Below are 17,452 nucleotides of genomic sequence, written 5' to 3'. Positions count from 1 at the left end.
TAAACTCAAATCCATTTTCCAGTATTTATTTTTTCCTCATACTGTTTAGCTTCTTTCATTCATTACTTTCTTAAGATAATGGGGTTGCATTTAGCAACCCATTTCAGCAGGTTTCTTAGGTTCATTCCATGAAGCACTGGTTAAGATCATGTCCTTGACTTTGTTACCTTTCATTATGTTAGAAAGCCTTCTATTGCTTCAGTCAGCTGTGACTTTAAGCAGGTAAGCCCTGGAAGGATCCAACTAGGAGCTCTGGGCCCTGAGCACAGCAGGCACTCAAGAAACATGTTTCAAAGGAAGAAATGGACTTTCTACAGTAAGACAGTCATGGGGGAGCCTTAGGGTATGATTTTAGGAGTCAGATGGGGGGAAAAAAACGGAACTGTGAATTTAGGAATCAGATGGGAGGTGGGGTTAAGAACTGTACTTTTTTTTTTCTTCTGGATGATAGCTGTTGAAAGCTAGTGTGTGCTCAGTTGTGTCCAACTCTTTGCAACCCCATTGCCTGGAGCAAAACTACTGGAGTGGGTTGCCATTTCCTCCAGGGGATCTTCCCAACCCAGGGATCAAACCCAGGTCTCCTGCGTCTCCTGACTGGCAGGCAGATTCTTTACCACTGAGTCACCTGGGAAGCCTGTCAGAAACTAGTGAGACTCAGGCTATTATGTTTTAGATACTAAACATATCTAAATTTTAAATTGTTTAATTTTTGCCTGTTCAAGAAAATTTGTGCACATGTCTAAGGGTTAGACACATTAGCTTCTCCTAAGAGATCATCTTTCACTAGGCTGCTCTTCCTTTAACATCTCAGTATTCAGAGGAAAACATAAAGAGTGGTCACACAGAAGTCCTTCCTTAACATACTTTCAACCATTTTCTTTTTTGGCAAACCTACTGGCTTCACGTAGCAGTTATGGCATAACAGGAAAAGGGAAGGGGGCCCTTTACGTATTTAAGGCTTCAAAGCTGGGAAGAACTAAAGGCCGGAGGGCAGCTCTTCTGTTCTGTCACCCTGGGATTACCCTCTGGTGTGGAAGCTCTACTGGATGGAAGCCTTCCTGTTACAGTACATTCTTAAGGCCTCATGAAGAAGTACTTGAAACTCGTTCTGAGTTAGTGGCGAACAGGTTTCTGGCACTCTTCCTTTCCTAGGGTTTCTTTCTGGAATGAACTAAACCGGTATCAAATAAAGGTTATTATGAAGTGAATGTTTTCATCTGAAATTTCACAGTACATTTAAATAGGTTATACTCCCATCACTAATTCTGATACTTCTGCTGAGTGAAAATCTAACCCATATTGCACTTCTTTTGAATAATGTTTTCAACAAGCAGAGTACAAAATAAAATGTAGAACGATTAGGTTTGAAAACCTATGCGCAGTCTCCCGGATGCATTAGTTTCGATTTTTGGCACCTGTGTGGACGCGCTGATGCTGGATGAGGTTCGTACTCTGGGTGAAGCTTTTGCCACATATGCGGCACGCATAGGGCTTCTCTCCTGTGTGAATCCTCTGGTGCTGAATAAGGCATGTTCTCTGGCTAAAATCTTTGTTGCATGCGTTACATTTATAGGGTCTCTCTCCAGTATGAGTTCTCTGATGCTGATTCAGTGATGAGGAATAAATGAATGCCTTTCCACACTCGTTGCATTTGTAGGGTTTCTCTCCAGTGTGAATCCTTTGATGCTGAGTAAGGTTTGCACCTTGTCTATACGCTTTCCCACATATGTTGCATTTAAACGGTTTTTCTCCATTGTGAATCCTCTGGTGCTGAGTAAGGTGGACGCTCTGGCTGAATGCTTTCCCACACACACTGCACTTATAGGGTTTCTCCCCAGTATGTGTTCTGTGATGCTGGGTGAGGTTTGCACTCTGGCTGAAGGCTTTCCCACATATGCTGCATATATAGGACTTCTCTCCAGTGTGAGTGGTCTGGTGCTGAATAAGTGTGGAGGAGTGAGCGAAGGCTTTTCCACATTCGTTGCATTTGTAACACTTCTCTCCAGAGTGAATTCTCTGATGTCGAATAAGGTAAGTGCTCTGACTGAATACTTTCCAGCACTCATTGCATTTATATGGTTTCTTTCCTGTATGTATCTTCTGATGTTGGAGGAGGTGTGTGCTCTGGCTGAAGGTCTTCCCACATTCGTTGCATATGTAAGGTTTTTCTCCTGTATGAACTCTCTGGTGATTAATGAGTGATGAGCTGTGGCTGAAGGTTTTACCACATTCCAAGCACTTGTAGGGTTTCTCTCCCGTGTGTGTTCTCTGGTGGATGGTGAGGTGGGCACGCTGGCTGAAGTCTTTCCCACAGTCATCACACTTGTAGGGTTTCTCTCCCGTGTGGATCCGCTGGTGGATGGTGAGGTGGGCACGTTGGCTGAAGGCTTTCCCGCACTGGTGGCATTCGTAGGGTTTCTCCCCTGTGTGCATCCTCTGATGTGCGATGAGGGATGAGACGTGTCTGAACTCTTTGCCGCACTCTTCACATTCGTAAGACTTCTCTTTGGCATGGCTGTTTTGGTGTGCAATGAGGGATGGGTACTTCCTGAACTTCTTCCCACACACCTTACACTTATAAGGCTTCTCTCCGGGGTATATTTTCCTGTGTACGACGCCGGGGCTGAAGGGCTTGTCTTCATCGTACATGAACGTTTTATTGTCTGACTGGGTACCAAACTGCATAATTAGGTTTGAATGCTTTTCAAAATCGCTTCTATATATATCATATTTATAGTCTTCTACAGGACCATCTTCTTGTGAAAGGACTGACTTCTTCACACTGAAATGTCTCCTTTTGGTGGGAATTCTCCTGAAGGTCTCTGCCGCTTGTCCCTCCATTCTGTCATCATAGTCAGAGGGTTCTTCCAGTTTGATGAGCTTGATTCCATCCTTTTTGAGTTTAGAAACATTTTCCACCAGAGTATACTCTTGGGCTTTGGTTTCCCATTCTGAAATTTAAAAAATACACATAAAAAAGTCTTCCTGTTTGGAGAAGGAAACTATTAAAGTAGAAACAAAATAATGAACATGAATAAAAATGCCTAAAAAGACTGTGGCTTTGACAGCCCCATAACATGGTCCTCAATGTTCAGGCAAGGAGGATAAAACAGCAGATAACAGGCCTAAATAGTTGAAGGAGGAGCAGCTCCTCTCTATTTAACACCAGCGTGGAGTTACTAGAATAGGTGAGGTCAGGCAACAGAGCTGAGAAGTGAAAACAAATGATGAACAACGTGGCATGACTTCCATTACATAATCATTTATAATCATATAAGTTAATTTACATAACAGGTCATAAAGCAGGCTGGCTGTCACCACCCCTACCCTTTCAATCTACCCTGGACATCCTCATGATATCCTGGGCAGTTTCATGGCGTGTGTCCCTGTTTTAATTCTTATAGTAACTCCTACAGCCTTGGAGCAGTGGTCCAGACCCTCAGTGTAAGCATCACTGTCACCTGAAACACATCAAGTGACTGAGACCCTCCCAGACATCCTGAGGTAGAAACCCTGGGAGTAGGACTGAGCCCTCCAGGAGGTTTAAATCACACTGAAGTTTCAGGATCAGTGGCTTAAAGGATGAAAGGTAAAGAAAAACAGTTAAAATACCTCCATTCGGTACTCACGCCCCAAATAATCTACCCTTTTCTATTGTACTCTCCCTCTTCCACACCTCACATTCACCTTGAAGTTCCACGTTATCCACATAACTTACAACTGTGTCCTCATCATCTTCTGAAGGTGCCACTAATTCCAGACTCCAGATTTTTCTTATGACACCTTCACCTATTAAGAAAGATGCTTATGGCCCAGCTCATGTTTCTTTCTTCTTCTTAGAATCCTAAAGTACAGATTAAGTTGAATCATACAAAACTGCCTTGTATATAGGTCAATATGGCAGAATATCAGCAGTTTCATATAGTTCAACTTAATATAATGTTGGGCCTATGGCAGAAGTTGGCCTTACATTATTTCATAGTTTTGTGTGTTTATTTCCAACTCAGATGCAAACTCTGGAAATGGCTTATCCTTCTTTTACATTTCCTTCAGAAAAAAGCGTAAGACTCTGGATACGGAGGCCACTCAAGTGAACCTGGTAAAATAAATGACAATACCTTGTTGTAAAACGGTGAACTCAAATGAAAGCATGCGCATGTGTGCACACACACACACACACAGGGAGCCCAAAACCTGATTGCAAAGCCATCAAATATTCATTTGTTGATGCCTATGTTTCATTATGATGACTGAAAACAAATCTAAGCTACACCTTTGAAATCAGGTAAGAAACTTGTAACTTGAAAATATTAAGAATTATATAATGAAACATCAAATAGAGTTTATAATACAGTACAAACAATAATGGATTGTTCAGAAACTTTCTAAGATGCAGATCAAAGCAGGATATTTACAAATATATCCATTCAGTAGACTCATCCATCAATAAAGGACTAGTTAGAATAGGAGATAATGGAATAGTAGGTACATTGACATGAAGAAGTGTGCAGGACATATTAACAGGAAAAAAAGAGAAAATGGTATGTAGGGAAAGATCCCATCAGTGTAAAGATGTGTATCTCCAACTCCTCACCCCAAATCAGGGCCTTCTCCCCTCAGATCAGCGTTCTCTGCATGCCTGCACATACATGTGGTTAAGGAAAGGGAGACATATAGTTCATTACTCTGCCTTGTGCTGCTTCGATTTACACACTACTTTTATTACTTTGATTCAAATACAAAAATTAGACATTACAAAATGCTTAGGAGTAATATTAAATGAAAAAAGCAGTATTGTGACTAACATGAAAACTCATTAGAACTAGGTAAATATTATCAAGATGCCAACAATGGGATTTTTAAGCTTCAAAAATATTTTCTGATTTTCAAGAAATTGCCTGTATTTCTTTGTTATTTAGTACTACAAATGTAAATGTATTACTTTATCTAGTGGAAAAAAACTTTAAAAACAACTTTCTTAAACCAGGATTTATTACTCCCTCCTTAAAAAAAATAAAATGAGAATGTTAATGGAATGCATGAGAAAGCATGTATGTGTATATGTGTGTGTGTTTGTGTACGTGTGTGTATGTGTATATAGATAGACACACACACATATACACACACATATATATATGGCTTCTGAGGTGGCTCAGCAGTAAAGAATCCACCTGCCAACGGAGGAGATGCAAGACACGGGTTCCATCCCTGAGCTGAGAAAATCCCCTGGAGCAGGAAATGGCAATCTGATCCAGTATTCTTGTTGGGAAAATACCATGGACAGAAGAGCCTGGAGGGCTACATCCCATGGGGTCGCAGAGCTGGACACAACTGAGCGACTGAGCACAAGCACACAAGTAGTGTGTATGTGTGTGTATAAAGACAAGATAGTCCCAGAAACTGGGCTTAGCTTCTATGTGATCAGAATCAGTCTATGACAGAATGTTCCATACACCTAAGAAGGAAGTACTAAAGTTATAATTAGGGTCTTCCCTGGTGGTCTAGTGGCTAAGACTCCAAGGTCCCAAAGCAAGGGGCCTTGGTTCAATCCTTGGTAAGGGAATTAAATCCCACATGCTGCAAACTAGAGACTTGGTGCAGCCAAATAAATAAATAAATAAAGTTATAATTAACAAGCCTGAATGATGATGACAAAGAAATCGCTATTATAAGCACACATTCTTAAACTAATGAGACCACTAAGCAGGGCTTAAATATGTATATATAACTAACCAGAAAGGATGGATTAAAAGCATAAGGTATCACACAGTGGTGTAATATTTCTAGCAGAAGAGATCAGTGTTGATCAGGCTATCAAGGGAGGGATATCAAGGATGGGGGGAGATCTGGTCTGAACCTGAAGAAATAGGTGGTCCTGTATGATGTAAAGAACCATGAAATTCTAAGACAGGACTGGCCATCAGAGACCAACACAGATGCTCGATTTGTGAGTCATCAAAGATCCCACTCCTCAAGTATGACTGATGAGATGTTGTAATCAAAGGTTCAACTTACACCACTCTGAGCCACTAAGAAAGTAAAACCCTTAGAGGCCCCAAATCAAGTAAAAGCAGAAGACTGGGAGTCTTGGAGGTTGATGCTGACTGCCTGAAAAACTCTTTCATCCTGTTGATGGCCTCTAGCTGCCCATTAAGGGTGCAAGGGGTTTGGGGGCCAGAAGACAGAGCTTGTAGCCAACCAGGAGGGGCAGAGGGCAGGAGCCTGTATGCTCTGTGCCACACCCTCTTTATAGAGGATGGGCTAGAAAAACAAACAAAACGCAAAGCTCACCTCAACTGAAGGAGAAGAGGAACTTGCCTTTCTCAGTTTTGTGCTCTTTGGTGGGAGCAAACCACCCCCTACCAATAGGCCCCCTTTTGGGGGTTTACAGCCTTAATTCAACCTGAATCATCTGAAAAACTGAAGTGGCCCCAGAGGGGCAGTGCCTCCCAGAAGACTGTTCTGACTGCAGTGCAGGGGTAGTTCCATTCTGCCACATGTTTTCTCAGTATTTAGACTGTGCTGAAATCACTCCCTAAATAATTTGGTGTATATTTTGTGTCACTCTGCCAACTAAAGCCAATAGGCCATAAATTATAAGAAGAATTAGTTTGTCAGGTAGCACCCTTAAAATACCTGGTGATCAGATAAAGTTAACTTTTTAAAAAAGTGAAGCAATCACCTCTAAGGGAGCATATTATTCTCTGTCATTACTATTTAATTTACTGTTACTACTATATTCCAGCATTGATATTGATAGACAACCAGAGGTTAGTGCCTTAAAAAAGGAGGGGTGGTGGATAGGAAAGGAAATGCAAACGAGTACAATGTACTTCTTTTCTACACAAAAGGAGAGCTAAGACTATATTTATGATTTATCTCTGCAAAGAGAAATACAGGAAGGATAAACCAGAGACAAGTGAACAGAGTAAACTGCACAGAGTGGGCTGGAACAGGGCAGGACGGAAGACAGCACATGCTTTTCTCTACACTTTTGACTTCTGAACCATGTTAATGCTTTTATAGACTCAGAAATGTAAGATTAAATAAAAAAGAATCAAGAAATAAGAAAATACTAAAACTGAACCCAGATGGAATCAAACAAGTTTAAATGTACATCAAACTGTTAAGAAAACCAGAAGGGAAGAATTCAAGTAACTCTGAACCCACCATCCTTGGTAGATATCCTTGTGTATCCTTGGTGGAATATTTCCTGAGGACAAGAAGGTGTTCTGAATATTACCTGAACAGTCTGTTATTTCAGCGATATAATTCTGAAACCATTCTTGTGTGTATTATTATGACAGAGCAAATGAGCAAACAGATATACTGATGCTGGGAACCAGGTGACTCACTGTGTGGGAAAGGAAGTAGAAAATGGATATGGGAAGGTACAAGATGGACCTTGTGATGCTGAACTGGAATTTGAGTTACCAGTATGAATCCATGTTTCAAGAAACCTACACACATATTTCACAGCTCTACCTACTGAACCAATCTAGAAGCAATGGTACCCAGGATAGTGAACACCCCCTCATTGTCCAGATTCTGGCTTCTCATCGCTCATCTCCACTACAATGAACCACTGTTCCTCAGAGAAGTTCCAGGTCTAAAGTGGGCATGAGGTGTGCCTGCAGACCATCCTCCGCCAGGAAGCCAGGAAGCACTGAAACATGGATGGAAATGCCTCAAAAGAACATGGCCTTGGGCTGAAAGGCGGCCATCACCCACATTTGGGACAACTGATAATCAAAAGCAACTTCCCCACCCCACAAAGGGAATGGACCAATAATACACTGAATTTTAAAAAATTCCGTTAGTCCATAGTGACACGCACACATAAGAACGGGATGAGAGGAGGGATAACTGTTTTTTAAAGATAAATAATTTCGAAGAGATCAAGAATTAGAAAAATCACCCTTTTTCAACCTGCAATGTAATAAAGCAAGGATCTTCACTGGACACTACGAACCTTAAATGAAAGATCATCAGGGACTAGCATAGTCATTTAGGTGTCAATCCACAGATGACTACACAGATGTAGGAACTGTGTGAATGTGGCAAACAGGTAGAGACTTCTGTCCGTATAGCTCTGGCTTTATATATTTTGCAGTTTCTGGTCTTGTCAACATGTTATCTTTTTAACTAATTAGAAAATAAAAAACGAAGAACTGAGGTAGGAGACTGGAGGCAGGTGGATACAGGATTTTGTCAATAGAGTAAAAGAAATTCAAAAAGATGTCGAAAGGGTTTGAAATTTAAGATCTTAGGGGACGTTCATGCGTACTTAAGAATACAGGGAGGGAACACAAGCAAAGCCCCAGACAGAGCTCTAACAGAGGGAAACCAAGGGTCATGGAGAAGTACAAGATGATATATGGTAATCTTTTCCTGAAGATGGGATCTGGAAAGAAGCATCACCGAGCAGCTCAGTCATCTTGACAAGCTGGGGTGTCTCTGTGTACAGTGAGTGACTCAGCCATATTTAAAAACACATCTCACACACTTAGGATAACACAGGCTTTTAAGCACAAAGAATCTTGTCCACTGGTGGTTCTCTCACCTGGACTTGGGCCTTCTAGAATTTCTTTTAGCACCATCCATGGTTCTTCCAACATGGGGATCACAGTTGGTCTATACACTGTAAGTCCTGTCCAGGAGGAACAAAATGAGTTTTACCCTGGAGATAAACAGTCATTCTACTTTTATTAACTGACTCCTTCTTACCCATGAGGACAGACCTCTTACAGGAAAAGAACGGTTCACAGACACGATCTCATGAATGAGGTCACTGCCCTTTTGGAGCAGGGACAAAAATTTCCCACCACCCTGGAGGATGCGTGTGCAGACTGTGGGGGAGGCAGGCGCTGGGCAAGGCGTGGGGTGGCGGTCCTGGGGGGCCGTGCATCGTGGTTCCTGATGACCTTTCACTTTGAAACCTTTCATCTGGGAAAAGGGAGCAGAAATTGGCTGTTTCTGTGCCTGAACAGATGAGCATGTTCACCTCTAGGCCCAACCCACTTTTGAGAGCTGAGGAAAGACAGACTCTGGTATGTGTGTGGTTGCGGGGCACAGACAGACACTCACCGAGAGAAACCATGTTCCAGTAGTTCTGCAGGGTCACGGTCTTGTACAATTCCTTCTGCACAGGACGCATGAGCTCCCAGTCCTCCTGGGTGATGTCCACTGCCACATCTTTGAATGTCATAGATTCCTGAAACATTGGAAGGGCACAGTGATGGCACAGGCGTGTGCATGGTGAGGGAACCACAGAGTCTTGAGCGCTGGCAGGACCCTAAGGGTTACCACCCAATACTCACCCAGTGTACGGATGAGCAAACTCAAATGGCCTAGAAGTATGAAAATAAAATAAAATTTACCATTTTTAGTGCAGGCATTGGCAGTTCCATCTTAAAGAAGAAAGGGATGTGAACATAGATGACAGAGTTGCAAGGTTCGGTTTTTCAAGTGCTGTCTTATGAATTAATAAAATGCGTTATAATTTGACATTTTAAGATATTTTGTCTGTTCTATTATGGAAAGCAGGGCCCTTCCTCTTTCTAAAATAAAACTGGTACTTATAACCACAATGAACTACTGAACTTACAGATACATCTTACAGTCTGGTAAAGTTAGCATCCTTCTGTTCTTCCTTTGTTAAAAAAATTTTTTTTTTGGTTACTCTCACATGTTTTTCAAATAAATTTTCTTTCTTTAAAAAACTGTATTGGGATTTTCAAATCACAGTTAAGTGTAAAATTTAGGGAGAGCTGACAATTTTACAATATATAAGGCTTCTTCTTTCATGTCCCATAGAATAACACAGGATTGCAAAATTTACACTATGTTGAGTTCTGGCTATTTTAAATTTGAGGGAATAATACTATGAATGGAATCTTTTATTTCATTTTATGATCTGATTTTTTCAGGTAAATAATAAAATGATTAATTTTTGTAAGCCATTTTCTGCAGTTGTCACTTTACTCAAATTTTCCACTATTGTTTCTAACAGTTTTCCCCTTGATTTCCTCAGGTTTTTTGTAAACATTCATTTTATCTACAAATAATAATTTTACCCTGGTTATCAATTTTAGACCACATATACTTTTACAGTAAACCTTTCTCTTAAGACGGCCTGAGCTGCTCTTCCTGAAGATAACAGAAACTCATAATTAACAGGAACACTGCACAAGTCATGGCCTTTAATTACCTGTTAAAGAAAAATAATAACTGTTGTTTAATCTCACTGTGGTCTTCTTGATGACTTACTGTAGTCCAGACTAATGGGTCTCATAATACTTAATGCTCACAATCCAAGAGGAATATTCTTTCATTGGAGTTGAGTAACTCGGGCTACGAGTAGTTAAGCATCTTTGCCCCAAGTCACCGGTTCCATGGCAGAACCCGGAACCAAATCTAGACCCACATGGCTCTGGAGGTCAATGCTTTAGCCTCCATGTGATACTGCTCCTTGAAAATAAAATAGCACCCCCTTCCTACGGTAAGGAAAGGGATGATCAGAAGAAGCAATGGGTCCCGTTTCCTGTAAAAGGCACTCACCTACCTTAACAGGCCAGGGAGACTTAAGCTGAAAACTGAGGCTTAGGCCTTTGATAGGACTTCTGGGGTCACAGAAGGTAGAGGGCCAGGTTAGAATATGTCCACACAATCACAGAAGGAACTGACACTCGGATTCCTCTGGTGGTCCAATGGTTAAGACTTTGTACTCCCAATGCAGGGGGCCCCAGGTTTGATTCCTGGTCAGGGAACTAGATCCCACATGCTGCAACTAAAGATCCCAAGTGTTGCAACTCAGACTCCCGGCAGGCAAATAAATAAATAAATAAATGTTTTAGAAAGGAAGAAAGTGACACTCACTTTGGTAACCAAGTCATTGAACCACCCTGCCTGGAAAGCTTGTCTTCCTTTGGGGTCGTCCTCTGGGGTCTCTTGGGAAAGGGTGAAGTTCTGAGGAGCAGCTGGGAAAAAGAGAGAGAGACAATGATGGAGATCAGAGGTGTCTGAAGAGCCTAGGAAACTCTTCACCAGTAGATGTCTATGTTTTCTTAAAGTGAAGAGGAGTCAGAAGGAAACCAGAAACAGCACCCCTGCTTCAAAGAACTAGAGGGAAGGGGCAGTGATTCACCTGAAGACCCTGGCGCAGGCCTCAAAAACAAGTCTGCTCTGGGACTCCTCAGAATAGGTGCCAAACTCACAATTTCCCACTAAACTCTCATGTGACAGAAATTTTGTGAGTTTTCTTTTCACTTAGTAAAGAAATATTCCCTGGACACTTTCCTAGCTATTTGGAAGCATAGTTAAAAAACTAAATAAAATCCAGTTCACAAAACAAATTATTTACTGGCAAAAGGTTCAAACATCTGTAGGGAACCTCCTGAGGCAACAGGGGTCATCTATTGTGCCTGGCCACTGTTCTACAAGACACATCGTCTGCGTTCAGAGAACATGGGCTGGGTTCTGAGCAGGTAGAAGGGGAATGCGTACAGAAGGGGGTTCAGGTGAAGCAGGTCCTCACTCACTCCCTGAGCTCTGTTCTCCTGATCACCTCCAAGGACTGTTCTCTGACGTGATGGCTGTTTCCTTGTACCACCCTGGGCTCCTCCCAACTCTGCCCTACAAGTCTTACCTTCTTCTTTCAGAATCTGAGTCAAGTCCTCCACCAGCGTCACTACCTCCTCACTGTTCCTCGGGTACTGGGACTTCACCCACGTCCGAACCTCCCCAGGCAGGATGCTCAGGAACTGCTCCAGAACCAGCAGCTCCAGGATTTGCTCCTTTGAGTGGATCTCGGGTCTCAGCCACTTAAGGCAGAGCTCTCGGAGTTGGTTCAAGGCTTTCCGAGGACCGGCCAGGTCTGGGTACGGGAAGTTCCTGAAATTCTGCCGACAGGTCTCAGTGTCACGCAGGAGTCTCAAGGCGAGGATTTCCTTCTCAGCATTTCGGGGTCCACTCTGAGCCTTGTCCATCTTCCATGTTAGCAGGACTTGCGCGCGAGAAGAACTGGTCGTCCTCCTGCTTGGGGAGAACATTGCTACAAACAGGAGAGTCAATCTGGCAACAGCCTTTATTTCTTCAGGTCAGAGCCAAGTGCTTGAAGCCACATGCTAGAGCCACCAAGACATTTACAGAGGGCTGCTGCAGCCAGGGGCTGAACAGAGGCAAGGAGGAGTCAGCTGTCTTGCTTACAAATTCTGAGCCCAGAACTCGTAGGGATGGGGAAGAGACCCTGAAACACAGGAATAGACCACAAGGTCAGGAATTCCTGGAGCTCTCTGACAGACACACAAACCAACAGCCCACCTAGAGACCTTACCAATTGGGCACCAGTTGGGACGGCCATAAAAGAGTGGTGCTAGATGCAACGACTTGAATCCTGAGCAAAAACACAAGTCAAACTTCTAACTTGTACAGGAAAAAAAAGAAAAAAAAGCCTCAGTATTTTAGTCATTGATATTACACAAGCTGTAATGACTGAAGTGACTCTCAAAAACAACAGCAAATCTGTTACTTCGAACAAACTCGGAGAACTTTTTAAAGCGCTCAAGGGTGGGGAAAAGGGGCGAGCCATCCACCTGTTCTGCGTATCGATGGCGGCCAGTCCAAGCCCATCACTACCTGAGGTCTGGGACAGAAAAGCAGCAGAGGGGACCCGTGTGACTTGAAGCCCGTGCACAGCTTCTACAGGACAATTCCTTAGGAATTTGGAACCAGTTTTCCCACGGAAAACCTCACTGCAGGCCTGACACCACCTGTCCACGGTCTCCACCTCCAAGCCCCCCTCAACCGCACAGTGTCCCCTAAAGCCGGCTGCTCACTAGGCCTGCAGGGCAGAGACGCCCCTGGCCTCCTCACCCGGCGGGGTCCCCCTAATTCCGCAGTCTGAAGGTCGCGGGCAGCTGCGTGGGGTCTGCCCCGCAGCCCCCACCCCTCAGGCCGCCCGCATCCTAACCTGTGGCCGGACCGGCGGACGCGCAGCGGAGCGGCCCTAGAGGCCCCGGGCAACAATGGCGGCGGGCGCTGCGCCTGCGTGGCGGGCTCGGTTCCGCGCTGCAGAGGGGCCTCCGCCCGCCAGGTCTCGTCCCAGGCGGCACGGAGCCTCGGCCGGAGCCGCCCGCCCAGCCCGGTCCTAGGAAGCCCGGCCCGGAACCACCGAGCCCGGCTCCGTCGCGACCTCGCCTCGGCACCACTGCGCATGTGCGCAGGGAGGACGCTGCGCGCCCGCAGAGCCAATCGGAAACCGCGCCGGCCCCCGGGCCGGAGCCGCGGATAGTGAACCCGTTTCCGTGGCAACCGCCTCCACCCACCCACTGTGAATTGCTCAGTAGCCGGCGAAGTTCTGAGCGGGCTTTAAAGTTCCCCCGGGCAGAGGCAGGTCTGGTAGATAACTGTGAGAGAGGTCGGAGAGCAACAGTATCTGGAAAAAGGGGTGCGGATGAGAGGGGTGGGGATGGGGGGCGGTTGTAACCCTGCGCGAATCAACCTGAGAAAGTTGGTGCCTGAGTTCTAGAGGAAGGATGGGCAGGGAAGATGTGGGTCTTAAGATAGAAAGACCCAAAGTGCTGGTTCTTTACTATTCACTGTTAAAGACTCCGAGTCCCTCCTCAGGAATCTGATTCTGAGATTCTCAGATTGGAAACAAGAACAACATCCTGCATCACGTTTATAAATACTCACAACATAACAAAAAAATGCCTGAAAATAAAAGAATGAAAAACATGCAAGTGTTCTCATTATCTACGGCTGTGTTGGCAAATCACCCCCAAACTTAATGGTGTTAAAGAAGAAGCATTTTATTATGTTTATGGATTCTGTGGGTCAAGAATTTGGAAGGTGAACAGTGCCTGGGGCTTTTCTCTGATCCGTTTGTTTCTGGAGCCTCAGTTGATGGCAGGGAGGGTCCCCTTTCAAGCTGTATCTGCACTCACATGTCTCCTGGTTGGGCTGAGATGGCTTAAGGATAAGCTCAGTTTGGACATGTGGCCTTTTTGACATGAAGGACTCAGCTGGCAGCTGAGATGGTGGCTTTGGGCTTCAAAAGCAGGTGTCCTAGTGAACAAGAGAGAAGCCCATGGCTGATTAGAATATAGCCGTGGAAGTCACAAAGCATGACTTCCATCATACTCCTGGCCAAAGGCATCACAAGTTGTGTGGAATCAAGTTGAGGCAGATGTCGACTCCATCTCATGACGGGTGGAGTGTCAGAGTCTTACTATTAGCTCACCAAGCAAATCTGAACAACAAAAAAGTTGGGTAGTGTGATGATCTTTGATGTATCAAGTTGGCAAGGCTACAGGCTTCCACTATTGAATCAAACTCTAACCTAGATGGTGTTGTAAAGCTACTTGTAAGTGTGGTTAAAATCCATAAACTGAGATGAATTAAGTAAAGGAAATTATCTTATTAAATAGGTTGGGTCTGAATCATTCAAGGCCTTAAAAGCAAAATTGAGGCTTTCTTGATGAAGAAAAAACTCTGGACAAAGCTTCCAGCCTGCTCTTCCCAAAAGATTGCCCTCCAGGTTTTGAATTTGCCTAGTCAGTCTCCACAGTCAAGTAAGCCAATTTCTTGCAAAAAAAGAGAAACTTTTAGTATGTATGCCCTACTGGTTCTGCTTTTCTGGTGGAACCCTAACTGATGCAAGTAATAAGCCTAATTTCTAACAAAATAGAATCTTAAAAAATCATTAGGGGAGGGACTTCCCTGATTGTCCAGAGGTTAAGAATCTGCCTTGCAATATGGGGGACGCATGTTCAAACCCTGGCTGGGGAACTAAGATCCCACATGCCTCAGAGCAACTAAGCCAGAACACTATAACTACTGAGCCCCTACGCCACAACTAGAGAGTCTGCACAGCAAGGAAAGGTCCTACACGATGCAACAAGGATCCCACATGCTGCAACCAAGACCTGACACAACCAAATAAGCAAATAAAATATTTTAAAAATCATTAGGGGAAAAGATAAGCATGATACAACTTCATAATACTTCTAAAACTTGACAGAGAAGACATATCATCTTAAATACATGTCTCTAACAATAATGCCTCAAAAAATACCAAGCAATAACTCATGTAACTGCAGAGAGCAAAACAGAAATCAAAACTGAAGCTAGAAACTTTAGTACACCCTGTAGAGCACACTGTGATGGGCTGTAGCACCCCCCTCCCCAGCCATCTGTGTGTTTGGCTGCTAATGGTTCACAATAAAATATTTCCCTGGGAATTGACCTGGATGAAGCAAGCATCCTGTCTCAGGTCACACGCCCTCCCTGGGGCAGCCACATCTAGTGGTGCTCACTGTGGGGGTTCAAAGACCTTCTCCCCTTGCCTCAACTTGCAATCTCTCTAAAGGGCCATCCAGCTAAAGACTAGCACAGGGGCACTCTTTCTGCCCCCTTCTGATGTCTATGTCAGAAACTTTCTCTATCTCTTTTATACTTTAATAAAACTTTATTACACAAAAGCTCTAAGTGATCAAGCCCCATCTCTGGCCCTGGATTGAATTCTCCTCTGGAGGCCGAGAATCCCAACGTCTTTCGTGGTTCAGCAACAACCTTTCATGAGGATGGGGGAGGGAGCAATTTTAGGACTGGAATTGAGTGGTTATTGCTAGGAGCCATTGACAAGAAAAGGCTGAGGGTGATTAATCACCAATTTAAGGTGAAGTGTGAAAAGCAGAGGGCTTGAAGCCTGAGGCAAAAATGTAAGAGTAGCATAACTTTGGCTAAGTTGGATTCGTGATCCCAGGAAGTTTTCTATGCCAAGGTCAGGACCTTGTTCTCAAAGGAGGAAACCCAGAGACTCGGGATGGGGACATTTGGGTTGATGTGGACAAATATCTGTAAACACCAATCCCTCTGGATTTTGGGGCCTGCAAACGTGACCCACTCCTCTCGGTCTTGTTTGAAGATGATGCAGAGGAAGCTTCTATTTTGTGATAAGACCTGTGTCCCCTCACAATCTACTTTCCTCCCCTCCTGATCCCTAGACCCATAACTAGGGTCAAGTCACCATGACAGCCCACAAGAGAAACACTGGACATGGTAAAAGATGAAGACGGCTATTCAGCTGCTGTGGGCCCTGGTCAACCTGCGTCTGAAGGAGTCAGGTGAGTGCGGTCTGGATCCCGAGGATGCTGGACCATGGAGCGTAGAACATACAGCTGGCTGTGGAGAGCTAATTGGAAAGGAGCACACGCCTGTGATAAGGGTTTACACACTTTGCTGAGGGTGTCAGGAGGTGGTGCTAACACACTGGTGGTGAGAAAAGCTTGGAGAAATGATAGCTCCACACTGAGCAGAGAGGGCAGAATCACTTGGCAAATGGTGGAAAAGACGGTTAAAATGCTCAAAGAAGTGGACAGTCCAGAACAGGCAGAGAATGTAGGGGTGGAAAACGTCCCCGCTCCATTTCTTCGGAAGATGGGGGAAACCCCTCTGTGGAGATACAGAAAGGTCTGGTGGGAGGGGGCACCAGCGTCATTGAGAAGCTCTGCTGGGGCTGATGTAGGAGGTTCCTTACAGAACCGGGCTCACCAAATCTCAGAGATCAGGCTTACAGAAAGAGCAGAAAAAAGGGTGGCGGGTGGGAAAAAACAAAAAAAGAAAGAGCAGAAAGGCCAACGTGGAAGGCCGGTGAGCAGGTGAGGGGAGCGCTTTATCCTCAGAGAGTGATGGGGACAATTACTTGAACACAGTGTCTTCACAGGCACAACAGGGTGGTGTTCAGTCTACACAACCAACGAGATCAAGGCTGGATGATGGGAGGTCGAGGTTAGTCTTTACCTTTACTGACCAAGAAAAAGAGGAAAAACAGAAATTGATCAAGCTATGTTGGAAAGTGGGGACACTGCTGCGGTCTCTTCGCAAAGGAAAGATAATATAAGAGTGCTGTGAACTGCCCACAAGTTTACGTAATTTAGATGAAACGGAAAATTCAATTTCCCGGATTCGGCAGGCAGCCGGCCTTCCTGCGCTGCCCACCTTTGGCCACAAGAGGGCGCGCGAACCCGCCCTTCATGACCCTCCTGGAGCGCAGGCATGTTCCGCCCATGGATGGGGCACCTAGTCCAAGAGGGAGGAAAACGCTTAGTGTGAGCTTCCCGACTTATCTTGCAGAAGTTTTCGTTTAATAGATTGTCCCTATGTTTCATTCTTTACCTTCTCTCAGTACTAGGATTTATTTTACAACAATAGCCGCTCATTGAGGCGTTTGAATGTCGTACTCATAACTTGAGGGAGCATTTTGTAAAATAAGACAAAATCTTATCCAGTTGCCAGGATGTTTCTTGGCAAGAGTAGTGATCACAAGAAGACAACACATCAAAGAATATGTGATCAGAGATTTCAAAGGCCATTATCAGTTCAGTTCAGTTCAGTTGCTCAGTCGTGTCCAACTCTTTGCGACCCCATGAATCGCAGCACACCAGGCCTC

General features: G+C 44.4%; 1 protein-coding gene across 1 annotated transcript; it reads right to left on the bottom strand.

Annotated features, from left to right (window-relative positions):
• Positions 1-689: 689 nt before the first annotated feature.
• Positions 690-12,050, bottom strand: ZNF287 (zinc finger protein 287). The gene is made up of 5 exons (XM_052658395.1): positions 11,648-12,050; positions 10,879-10,979; positions 9,088-9,214; positions 8,564-8,650; positions 690-2,951 (listed from the first exon to the last, which is right to left on the bottom strand). Exons 1-5 carry the CDS (start codon positions 12,048-12,050, stop codon positions 1,396-1,398), a joined length of 2,274 nt encoding a protein of 757 aa, XP_052514355.1. The 3' UTR covers positions 690-1,395.
• Positions 12,051-17,452: the final 5,402 nt, after the last annotated feature.

This window comes from Budorcas taxicolor, chromosome 19 (assembly GCF_023091745.1).
Source record: "Budorcas taxicolor isolate Tak-1 chromosome 19, Takin1.1, whole genome shotgun sequence".
Lineage (NCBI taxonomy): Eukaryota > Metazoa > Chordata > Mammalia > Artiodactyla > Bovidae > Budorcas > Budorcas taxicolor.
Note: the sequence above shows the minus strand (reverse complement) of the source record. Positions and strands in the feature narration are given on the sequence as shown.

What these genes read in the sequence shown, in the direction of transcription:
- ZNF287 (XM_052658395.1), bottom strand. Translation starts at nt 12,050, where the DNA reads ATGTTCTCCCCAAGCAGGAGGACGACCAGTTCTTCTCGCGCGCAAGTC. An exon ending in CTGGAACATGGTTTCTCTCG is followed by an intron (nt 8,651 to 9,087) that starts GTGAGTGTCTGT and finishes CCTCCTGGACAG; the next exon opens with GACTTACAGTGTATAGACCA. An exon ending in TCTAGAAGGCCCAAGTCCAG is followed by an intron (nt 2,952 to 8,563) that starts GTGAGAGAACCA and finishes TTTAAATTTCAG; the next exon opens with AATGGGAAACCAAAGCCCAA.